This window comes from Portunus trituberculatus, chromosome 49, assembly GCF_017591435.1.
Source record: "Portunus trituberculatus isolate SZX2019 chromosome 49, ASM1759143v1, whole genome shotgun sequence".
NCBI classification, from domain to species: Eukaryota; Metazoa; Arthropoda; class Malacostraca; order Decapoda; family Portunidae; genus Portunus; species Portunus trituberculatus.
In genome coordinates, this window is record NC_059303.1 from 16,960,709 (window position 1) to 16,973,208 (window position 12,500).

The 12,500-nt window shown below is 48.0% G+C and overlaps 1 protein-coding gene across 1 annotated transcript in view; it reads right to left on the reverse strand.

The window, feature by feature from the left end:
* LOC123499180 (twist-related protein 2-like) overlaps positions 1–3,301 on the reverse strand; it is a 26,197-nt gene extending 22,896 nt beyond the window's left edge. Inside the window, exon 1 of the mRNA XM_045246889.1 lies at positions 2,448–3,301. Within this exon, the coding sequence (XP_045102824.1) occupies positions 2,453–3,049 (597 nt within the window). The 5' untranslated portion in view covers positions 3,050–3,301 and the 3' untranslated portion in view covers positions 2,448–2,452. The remainder of the gene's footprint in view (positions 1–2,447) is intronic.
* Positions 3,302–12,500: the final 9,199 nt, after the last annotated feature.

A 12,500-nucleotide genomic window follows, 5' to 3' on the forward strand; every position in this document is an offset into this window, starting at 1 on the left:
GTCAATAAAGAACTAACAAACTCCTTTAAAAAATCTATCGATAAATTTAACCCTCGGTATCCCCGTGACCTCTTGAAACTTACAAATATGCAACCTATATTATACGTTAGCACTGCATGAAGATACTCAATTTAGAACTGAGAATATTACAGGGCACAATTCTTTATCTACTAACTGTCAAGATGCTGCCACAGGAATCAATCAAATCATCTGAACCTTGAGTACCATGACGTGTTTCCTTGTTCATTCTGCTCACTATTTGATGATTTTATACAGCTTCAGAAACTTATGTGGGGGATTAAAATAGTTAAGACTGCTGCCATTAATCCTCTGACCTCCATAGACCGTTTCTAATGTCAATAAAATAGTCTAATGGTACGCAAATCTCAAGGTAAATGTGTGTCCCAGTATTGAAGGGGTTGAGACGTTGTGTGGTGACTGATGCTGTGGTATGGTTCTGTGCTGCGCCTGTTATAGTCGTTAGAGAGATGTTACTGTGGTGATGTATGGTGACAGTAGTGATAAGTGCTGTGGTTCTAGCTACGAAAACCAGAGAACTGAGATTAGGATATCAAAGCAAGGGGGAATTTTAAAAGACTAATCAACAATAATCTAATACCAAAACTATAAAACTCCTAGTGACACTGATAATCAAAGCAAGAATATATACATCTCTCTCTCTCTCTCTCTCTCTCTCTCTCTCTCTCTCTCTCTCTCTCTCTCTCTCTCTCTCTCTCTCTCTCTCTCTCTCTCTCTCTCTCTCTCTCTCTCTCTCTCTCTCTCTCTCTCTCTCTCTCTCTCTCTCTCTCTCATCCCTTCACGATTTTTAAAGAGGCAAACGAACTAGACTAGAGGGAATGAGGAGCGACTGACACGAGGACTCTGATGTATGAACAGGCACACGTGGAACCCATTGGCGGTGATGAGGAGTCGCCTTGCTCATAGGAGGTGCAAATATAACACTCCCAATTCTCGCCCTCTAGCCGCCGCGTCCTCGTCCCCGTCGCCGTCAGATTAAGAAGAGAGGAGAGGATAGGAGAGGAAAGGTCATAAGAGAGAGAGGAGGAAAAGAGGGAGAGAGAGGAAGGTCTGGTGAATGGAGAGAATACAGAGAGAAGATGCGATGAGAAAAGTTGAATACTTGAGAAGTGATGGATATTGAGAGAGAAAAGAGAGGGAACAGAGGAGAAGGAGGAAAGGCAGATGTGATATGATGAAAAGCTGAGAAGAAATGAAGGGGATGGAAGAAATAAGGTAAGGAAGGATGAGAAAGAGAAGAAGGGAGAGAAGAAAGAGGAAGAGAGGAGGTAAGGGGAGAGGTAAGAAAAAGGAGAGAGAAGAGAGGGAAGGAGAGGAGGTCAGGTGATGGGCAAGGGAAGGGGAATGATTCAGGTGAGGGGAGGGACTGAGGCTGCTGTGTTTCCTCTTATCAGTAGTGACCTGGGGAAGTAGTGACCTTTCCCCTCTCCTTCCCCTCCTCCTCCCTTCTCCCGTCTCTCTCTCCCTCCCCTCTCTCTTGCACTGGCGCTGAGGAGTTTGGGTTACACAGCATCTGGTGACGCCCAAGACGCCTTCGCCCCGCCGCCGCCGTCGCTGCCGCCGTCGCCCGCGACGCCCAACACAAACAAACGAACAATCCTTCAGCGACGATTGTTTAGCGACTCCCCTTACCTCCTCTCGCCTCCCCTTACCTCCTTTCGCCTCCCCTCACGCTCCCCTCCCCTCATCTCCCTCCATACCTCGTGCTGAGAATGTGGAAACACACACTCACGCACACACACACAAACACACACACACACACACACACACACACACACACACACACACACACACACACACGTGGTGACGAAAGGCAGCGAAGGATCTCTTAACATGCAGGAGTGTTCCTCAAAGGACCCGCGTAACTAACAGACACCAGGACGAGTAAAATACCCTGAGAGGAGCCCCACTGCAGCAGGACACAGGCGGAGTGAGAAGGAATGGAAGGGAGATGGAAGGGTGGAGATAGGGATGCGGGGAGAGTAGACTGATGTAGATGTGGAAGAGAAGGTGTTGTTATGACACGTGAGGCTGGACGGGAACAAGAGACAGGGAGGTGGAAAAGGAGTGGCGCGTCAGTGTGAGGAAAGGCCAGGGAGGTCAAGCGGCCTCGCTCTGTTGACCAGCGACATTGACCTCCTCAGGGCAGTGGCGTCAGGTCACCACCTCAGTAAATAGCGAGAACAAGACCAAGTCCCGTATGGTGTCATGGTGAGGTGGAGAGGATTATTTTTTCCTTCCCTTCTTCCCGCCCTCCCTCCCTCCCTCCCTCCCCCGCCGATGAACGGTCTGATATCTTATCCCAATTTCCTTCTCCTAAGGGTATCGAGTTCCTGGCGGAGGTGCCAAGGAACTCCTCCCCTCCCCCTCATACACACACACACATACACACACACACAGCGCCTCACCTGTATTATAGGTGGCCGCCCCAGGCGCCCTCCATGCGCCACACGTTGAAGGCGTAGCTGAGCCGCTCGTGGGCCACGTAGGTGCAGGAGGAGGAGAGCCGCTGGTCGTGCGCGTCGGTGTCCAGCACCTGGTACAGGAAGTCAATGTAGCGGATGGCCAGCTTGAGGGTCTGGATCTTGGACAGCTTATCGGAGGGCAGCGTGGGGATGATCTTGCGTAGCGACGTGAACGCCTCGTTGAGACTCTGCGTCCGTTGCCGCTCCCGCACGTTGGCCAGCACCCGCGCCTGCTGCAGCTCCTCAGAGCTCTGCGGAGACTTTTTTCTTGCCTTAGCCAGCCTTCCTTCCTCCGAGTCTTCGTCGAGGCGCCGCTTACGCCCGCGAGGCTCGTCCTCCCCTGACGTGGTCTGCGACTCGTGGCCACCACACGAGCTACGCGGACTGAGGTCCTCCATGAGGGAGGTGAAGGCGGGGGGCGCGCGCCGCATAGAATCATGACTGTCCGTGAACTCCTGCAGCGGCAGGGTGTAGGGCGGCGGCGAGTACTCGCACTTGACGGTTACCATCTGTCCCTGCATGGCGTCTTCCCCGCGCTGCACCATCACGAGCGTCGCCAGGCACTCACCATCCCCCGCCTGCTGCGCCGCCACCCGGAGCCCTCGGTCACGCCACAGCCGCGGCGTCACGCTCACATGCACACTTTGGAGTCGTGCTATTGGTCACTGGGCGTCGCACAAAACCCTCGCCACTCACGTGAGGACACTTGACCCGGCGGCAGGAAACACGTTTTGCCTGGCGGTGTGGCGGAGCGACAGACCAACGCCGGAGGTGACACCGACAACCACTGGTGTCCACGGTAGCTCGCTGCTGAGGCAGCCTCTGTCGCCAGACGATATGGCACCCTGGCACTGGCACTGGTTGCCACTGTCCCTCGCATTCCTTCAGAGACCCACCCATCCTGCTTACAGGCGGCATCAGCCTGCCATAGAGGAGCATGAACACATGGCCTCCAGGCCTGACTGGCCGGCGCTGTTTTGTGCATAAAACAGGTGTTTGGTGTTTTATAATTGGTATCAATTAAGGCGCGAGTGAGGGTGACAGCGGGCACTCCTCAGAGGGACGGGCCATCTGCCAGACTCCTCCCCATCAGCCTCCCAGCCAATCAGGTGCAGCTTGTCGTCGCCCGCCATTCGGGCCAGGCCATGCCGCGGGCAGCTCACTGGGCGTGGGACCTTAGGGCGAGGGTGTCGGGCGTATACTACTGTTCATGCCACCCCCGCCCACCGCCCTCATTGCAGCGACCCTCCCACGGCCTCTCCCAGCGTCAGCCCTCGCAACTAACACGATGGAGGGCCGCACGCGTGTCTCAGTGCCTGGAGGGGCTGCCCCGGGCCGCAATGCCATGACAGGCCATAGGGGAGAGCCACGTGTGGGGCACCAGTAGCCAGGGGAGCACGGGACATCTGTCTGAGTGTCGAGGGTGCCAGTGGCCAAGGAGTGCCAGAGAGATGAAGGCACCGCTAAAGCTGATCTCTATCTGGCCATGTCGATCGTGTGTTGACAGCTGACAAACGTGAAGGTATATAGTCCATCAGGGCCGTCTTGACAGGGCTGGCCAGCTGTACGTGTGTGTGTAATTCACCTCGGTCGCATGCTGTGAGTGTGTGTGTGTGTGTGTGTGTGTGTGTGTGTGTGTGTGTGTGTGTGTGTGTGTGTGTGTGTGTGTGTGTGTGTGTGTACTTGCTATTTGTATAATAACAGCAGCAGCAGCATTAGCATTAGCAGCAGCAGCAACAGCAGCAGCAGCATCAGCAGCAGAGAGAGAGAGAGAGAGAGAGAGAGAGAGAGAGAGAGAGAGAGTGTGTGTATTCACTTATCCCAAGTTATGAAAGGAAAAAGAAGAAAGGTTGAATATCAAAGTGAGTATTTTTAAGCAACACGTGTCAATGTCGTCTTGGGTTCTCTGATGACTCACCTGTGTGTGTGTGTGTGTGTGTGTGTGTGTGTGTGTGTGTGTGTGTGTGTGTGTGTCATTCTTCATTTTTTACTTTTATTTTTTTCTGATAGTAGTAGTAGTAGTAGTAGTAGTACAATAGTAGGAGTAGTAGTAGCAGTAGCAGTAGCAGTAGCAGTTGTTTTAGTAGTAGTTGTAATAGTAGTAGTAATAGTAGTAGTAGTAGTAGTAGTAGTAGTAGTAGTAGTAGTAGCAGTAGTAATAGTAGTAGTAGTAGTAGTAGCAGTAACAGTAACAGTTGTTTTACTATTAGTTGTAATAGTAGTAGTAGTAGTAGTAGTGGTATTAGTAGTAGTAGTAGTAGCAGTAGTAGTAGTAGTAGTAGTAGTAGTAGTAGTAGTAGTAGTAGTAGTAGTAGTAATAGTAGTATCAGTAGTAGTAGCGTAGTATAAATCCATCAATAAATTAATAAGAAAAAATGAAAATAATATATATATATATATATATATATATATATATATATATATATATATATATATATATATATATATATATATATATATATATATATATATATACATATATACACACACACACACACACACACACACACACACACACACACACACACACACACACACACACACACATGCATATTTCGGTGAATACGTAACATATTTAACGCCCAGCAAGATAGTTCACAAATCACTCTCTCTCTCTCTCTCTCTCTCTCTCTCTCTCTCTCTCTCTCTCTCTCTCTCTCTCTCTCTCTCTCTCTCTCTCTCTCTCTCTCTCTCTCTCTCTCTCTCTCTCTCTCTCTCTCTCTCTCTCTCTCTCTCTCTGAAACAGCACACACGAACACAGGCTATAGCAGTGTTGCGTGCACTTATTCAGACTTCCTGTGCATGCTCAGCTAAGTTCCCTTGCACTGTCTTTCACTTTTGGCCACACAACACTGTAGCAGCACACGAATAGTTGCTCATTGCTCTTACAGAAGTGCTTGCTCACTCACCATGATGAATCTTCTTATTTCATTCATTGATTTTAAATTCTTAGCAAAATAATGGAAGGATATATTATAGAGCGTGTGTGCAATATTCTGGTACATCACTCGCTGCTTCCTCGCCCTATCTTAGTGCATTTCTGCTCACACACACACACACACACACACACACACGGCCCGGTAGCTCAGTGGTTAGAGCGCTGGCTTCACAGAGGACCGGGGTTCGATTCCCCGGCCGGGTGGATATATTTGGGTGTGTCTCCTTTCACGTGTAGCCCCGGTTCACCTAGCAGTGAGTAGGTACGGGATGTAAATCACACACACACACACACACACATGCATATTTCGGTGAATACGTAACATATTTAACGCCCAGCAAGATAGTTCACAAATTATTTCTCTCTCTCTCTCTCTCTCTCTCTCTCTCTCTCTCTCTCTCTCTCTCTCTCTCTCTCTCTCTCTCTCTCTCTCTCTCTCTCTCTCTCTCTCTGAAACAGCACACACGAACACAGGCTATAGCAGTGTTGCGTGCACTTATTCAGACTTCCTGTGCATGCTCAGCTAAGTTCCCTTGCACTGTCTTTCACTTTTGGCCACACAACACTGTAGCAGCACACGAATAGTTGCTCATTGTTCTCACAGAAGTGCTTGCTCACTCACCATGATGAATCTTCTTATTTCATTCATTGATTTTAAATTCTTAGCAAAATAATGGAAGGATATATTATAGAGCGTGTGTGCAATATTCTGGTACATCACTCGCTGCTTCCTCGCCCTATCTTAGTGCATTTCTGCTCACACACACACACACACACACGGCCCGGTAGCTCAGTGGTTAGAGCGCTGGCTTCACAGAGGACCGGGGTTCGATTCCCCGGCCGGGTGGATATATTTGGGTGTGTCTCCTTTCACGTGTAGCCCCGGTTCACCTAGCAGTGAGTAGGTACGGGATGTAAATCACACACACACACACACACACATGCATATTTCGGTGAATACGTAACATATTTAACGCCCAGCAAGATAGTTCACAAATTACTCTCTCTCTCTCTCTCTCTCTCTCTCTCTCTCTCTCTCTCTCTCTCTCTCTCTCTCTCTCTCTCACTCTCTCTCTCTCTCTCTCTCTCTCTCTCTCTCTCTCTCTCTCTCTCTCTCTCTCTCTCTCTCTCTCTCTCTCTCTCTCTCTCTGAAACAGCACACACAGACACAGGCTATAGCAGTGTTGCGTGCACTTATTCAGACTTCCTGTGCATGCTCAGCTAAGTTCCCTTGCACTGTCTTTCACTTTTGGCCACACAACACTGTAGCAGCACACGAATAGTTGCTCATTGCTCTCACAGAAGTGCTTGCTCACTCACCATGATGAATCTTCTTATTTCATTCATTGATTTTAAATTCTTAGCAAAATAATGGAAGGATATATTATAGAGCGTGTGTGCAATATTCTGGTACATCACTCGCTGCTTCCTCGCCCTATCTTAGTGCATTTCTGCTCACACACACACACACACACACACACACACACACACACGGCCCGGTAGCTCAGTGGTTAGAGCGCTGGCTTCACAGAGGACCGGGGTTCGATTCCCCGGCCGGGTGGATATATTTGGGTGTGTCTCCTTTCACGTGTAGCCCCGGTTCACCTAGCAGTGAGTAGGTACGGGATGTAAATCGAGGAGTTGTGACCTTGTTGTCCCGGTGTGTGGTGTGTGCCTGGTCTCAGGCCTATCCCAAGATCGGAAATAATGAGCTCTGAGCTCGTTCCGTAGGGTAAAATCTGGCTGTCTCGTCAGAGATTGCAGCAGATCAAACAATGAATTACACACACACACACACACACACACACACACACACACACACACACACACACACACACACACACACACACACATTCGAAAGGAGAGAGAGAGAGAGAGAGAGAGAGAGAGAGAGAGAATATATCATCCCTTAACCCCTTCAGTACCAGGACGTGTTTTCGTTTTTATTCTGCTTACTATTCAGTGATTTTATACAGCTCCAGAAACTTGTGTGAGGAATTAAGATAGTGAAGACTGTGGGCATTAATCTTCTGACCTCCATAGACCCTTCCTAATGTTAATAAAATCGTCCAATCACACCCAAAACTCATAGTAAAAAATGCGTCCCAGTACTGAAAGGGTTTATGGTCCTTTCTCTAAACATACCGGTCTTAAAGAAAACATAAATATCGTTAAGGTACATGCAATTTCTTCCTCTGATTTTGTACCAACTAGAAGAATTATGGCCCCAAAATCATCACTGCACTATCCGCCTTCAATTGTCTCTCATCTCTTGGTGGTCTCCTTTCGCAGTTCCCCTAGACTAGAGTGAAGATTCGGCTCCATGTGTGACTCTCCTCTTGCTGTTCCTGTCCCCTGTATCTCTCTCTGACTCTCATCCTTTGCAGTCGTTCTTCTATTCCATCTCTCCATTTCTCTCTCTCTCTCTCTCTCTCTCTCTCTCTCTCTCTCTCTCTCTCTCTCTCCTTGATTATCTTCTCTTATATCGTTTTCTCGCTGTTCTTCTTATCTATTCTTGGTTTCATATGTTAATTTGCTAACGAGAGTATATTCTAACACTCCTTGAAATAGTAGTGATTATATCCTTGAGATTTATTGCTTTTTTATTAACATTCGCCACGTTTTTCCTACATAATAAGCCAATTAGATATTCCTCACTGCTCTCCACACACCACTCCTTTTATGCAGTTCAGTGACTGGAGACTTGAGAATTATATCTTTTAACATTTTTTTTCTTCTCCTTCTTCTTCTTTTGTTCTTTTGTAATCTTTTACAATCTTGATCAAATCTTCAGTGCTATAACGCTTTTCATATTAATTCTGCTTGCTATTTGATTATTTAAAGCAATTTCAGAAACTTATGTGGGTATTGAAGTAGTGAAGACTCTGGCTATTAATCTTCCGACCTCCATAAACCATTCCTAATGTAAACAAGATCGTGTAATCATATTCAAAGTCTTGGAAAAAAATGAGTCCCATAACTGAAGGGGTCAAAAAGCTGGTGTGTGCAGTGCAGGTGTGTGCTAAGGGTCAGTAATCATAGCAGATGGTGTATGCTATTACCGTATAATAATCACCTACTTTGTTTTTATATACCATTTGGGCTTTTCAAGGGAATTTATGGGCTAAAGGAGGTACTTTTTGCGGGCACCTCCTATCTCAAAGCCCACCTGCTAGGAAACCGTTGCCCCGAGTGAGGAAGCCCAACCTACACTCGAACCGTGGACAGGATTCGAACCCGTGCGCTTGGAGACCCCTCGGACCCCAAAGCACGCATGGTCCCACTGCACCACGACTTCAGAAACTTATGTGGGTATTAATATAGTGAAAACTCTGGCTCTTAATCTTCCGACCTCCATAAACCATTCCTAATGTAAAAGAAATCGTCTAATCATATTCAGAGTCTTGTAAAAAAAATGAGTCCCATAACTGAAGGGGTCAAAAAGCTGGTGTGTGCAGTGTAGGTGTGTGCTAAGGGTCAATAATTATAGCAGATGGTGTATGCTATTACCATATAATAATCACTGACTTTTTTTTATATACTGTGTGGGTTTTTCACGGGAATTTATGGTTTAAGCCAGTCTAACTTAACCTAAATCGATCATTTTAGAGAAGTCTGAGGAGAGGGAGAAAGTTACCTGAAGGGGGAACTTGAATAACACGATTAGGGATGCTTTTTTTTCTCTTCATTTTCATTTATTTATCTTATTTATTAATTAACGTTATATAAATATCCGCTTGTCAATATGAAGTCCCTTATTGTCATTATTTTCGTCTCTTTACTTTCTTTGTCTTAACCCCTTCAGTACCAGGACGCATTTTTATATTCATTTTGCTTAATACTTGGTGATTTTTATGCAGCTTTAGAAACTTATGTGAGGATTGAAATAATGAAGACTGGCCATTAATCTTCTGACCTCCATAGGCCCTTCCTAGTGTAAATAAATCGTCCAATCATACTCAAACTCGTGACAAAAATACGTCTCAGTACTGAAAGGGTTAAGTTTTGCTCTCCGCGTCTCCACAGAACACAGCGGCGCAGCAAAACCTCCACATGCACAAGTAATTGGGACGCGCGCCGCTCCGATGAATGCAAAAGTCCGATAAAAACCACGTCTCTCCCGGCCCATCTTTTTTCGGACTTCGTTTTATGTATTTCGTCTCTCTCTCTCTCTCTCTCTCTCTCTCTCTCTCTCTCTCTCTCTCTCTCTCTCTCTCTCTCTCTCTCTCTCTCTCTCTCTCTCTCTCTCTCTCTCTCTCTCTCTCTCTCTCTCTCTCTCTCTCTCTCTCTCTTTCTTTACCAGTTAGTGAGTCAGACCGTAAGTTAGTTCCTTGACTACTTAAGCGGTTATCACACTAGCACTTTTACCGCTGACCTTCCTGCAAAGCGGACGCCACCGCCGGCCTTCCTGTATTCTTCCTTCCTGCAAGCTCGTACCCCATAATAGTTGGATTTCCTTCGTCAGTCGGAGGTAAGGTACCAAAATGGCGCTTGTGTTTTTGCTCTTATTTTATAATATCAAGCTGATATTTACAAAGTTGGACCTTGTATCATAGGAGAACTATTAAATATATGTTTGTTGCCTATGCATGAAGGCTATACAAGTAAAATTATAGTAACGCTGCCAGGGATGTTTGAAATATGCCCTTTGGGTAATTGTAGTGATCATCAGCCTCATGTGAGCTGGGACTACTTCACTCATTCTTGTGGTTTGCTTGGTGATCTTGGGTGCAATCAACCTTAAGACTTCATCAAACTGCTGCTTGGTGAATCGCATCCACTGCCTGTACCCTTCTTGGTCCTCCAAAGCAAGTTCATTAACCAGTCTATTTGCCACACTTAACTCTGCCCGCCGTGCCAGCCACTCTCTCCTCCACAACCGCCTTTTCTTTCTTGATTGCCTCACAAAGTGAATAAGTAACAGTGCGTCACCAGCATCACTTGAAAACAGTCCATCACTGGAGAAAACGTTGGCCATTGTTGTCGTTTACAAGAGGAAGGACGACGGTATCGGACGGTGGAAGGCCGTGTGTGTGTGTGTGTGTGTGATAGGTACAGTCTACGCTACCATCCTGTCATGGAAGATCGACAGCCGATTGTCGGAGGACACAGGCTCCAGTGTGATAGCCGCTTTAGTCTCTGTGTGTTACTATCAAGTAAAGGAAATCAAACAAGAGGATAAAGAATGGGTCAGCAGTGCAGCTCTCTGAAAGTGTCGGCCCACCTGGAGGTGGTGGGCCAGTGTGGCGGCGCCGACCGCCTCACCCTCTGTCTGCCCCGCAGCAGGGGTAAGGGAGGCCGGCGCCTGCTGGGGGACTTTAGCTTCCCCAGCGCTAGGGATGGGGAAGGCCACCACAGGTCTGCCCATAGGACCTTGGTGGCCGTTGGTAGGATCACCAAGAAGGACGGAGCCACCCCCGTCAGGGTGGACATCCTGGCGGGGGCGTCTCTCGTGGCCCGCCGTGAGATCCCGCTTGCTGACCTGCTGGCGGGTCTGAAAGCAAACACTATTGGGCGTCGCTCTGCTATCTTCTTTACCGTCAAGGCAGATCAGGCAGAAAATGCAGATGGCGGCGCCGCCGGGTCCCAAGGCCAAGCCCCGGTTGCCGTGTATTACTCCAGAAGGCTCCTGGACGACCAAAGGTCACCACAAGAGGACCACCAAAAGAAACCAGCAGAAACCGAGCAATATGCCAGCCTGCCCCCCAAGGCTGGCCGAACCAAGCTCATTCTGCCCCCATTTGCCGTCTATACAAACACCACTCTGATCCCCGAGGTGACGTACAGCAACCTCACCCCCAAGGTCACGGTTAAAGACCTCATGGATGGACAGAGGTGGGTCGCCCTCCAGGCCCACCCCTGGCAGGAAACAGGACATACTCTTCAGACTGGCGAAATCGCTGCCAGCTCGACCCCCGAGGTCGTACATCATGACCTCGGGGATGGCCAGAGGTGGGTCGCTCCCCAGGCCCGGCCATGGCAGGAAAGGGAACATGCTTCTGAGGCTGGCGAGACCGTGGCCAGCCAGACCACCGAAGTAACACACCGTGACCTTGGAGACGGGCAGAGGTGGGCCGCTCCCCAGGTCAAGCTCCGTCACAGGAGGGGAGAGCGCAACGGGAGGACTTCAATGAGAGAACGGGAGGGCGTCGGATTGCAGTCTTTAAGTACGTTTCCCTCTAAGCAGAGGAAGGAGCCCATGTGGGATGGCAGGGGCGGGGGCAGGGGTCGCCTGTATGGTCCCTGCCTAATGGGCAGCCTGCTCCACTGCGTGCTAGCCATGAACTTCACGTTACTCGTGTATTACTTGTGCCTGGAGTGGTTCTGAGTCTTCAGTCACTGAGCACACCACGCCACGCTACACCGACCACCACTCAAGGAGGCACCACACGCTACACCACCACAGTCACAGCCACACAAGCTGCTACTCATGGCACCTCGTGGTGGTAGATGCTCTCACACTCACTCTCGATTAGGTTAGATTGGGCTAGTGTTAGGATTAGGTTAGGGTTAGGTTAGGTTAGGTTAGGATAGGTTTAGGTTAGGGTTAGGTTAGGATAGGTTTAGGTTTGGATTAGGTTAGGTTAGGACTAGGTTAGGTTAGGTTAGGTTAGCTCTCTCACTCTCTATCTATCGCAACACTCTCAATACGTATACTTATGTAGTGCAATATTCTGTAAATAAGGAAGAGGAGAAGTAGGAGGAAAGTATTGATGGGAAATAAGAGAATGGGAAAGAGAAAAAGGGACACAAGGAAATAAGGGAGGAGATAGAAAACAGAAGACAAGGAGGAAGGGAGGCAGGAAGATGTTGATGTTAAATTTTTCTGTCTGCCAACAACGTTCATTTCAACTTTTACTGTCGATTACAACTTGAAAAATAATACTCAAAAGTCACACTTTGCAATGGCACCTCCTTTATTAGTATTTACAAATTATTTTTCACAACGTGCTTCACCTCCACTATTTCAAAAGGCTTTATCTGAATTTGCACGAGTCTTTAAGATGTTTTTTTTTTTATGATTCTAAAGGCAGATTGACAAAATTTCTGCATTGTTA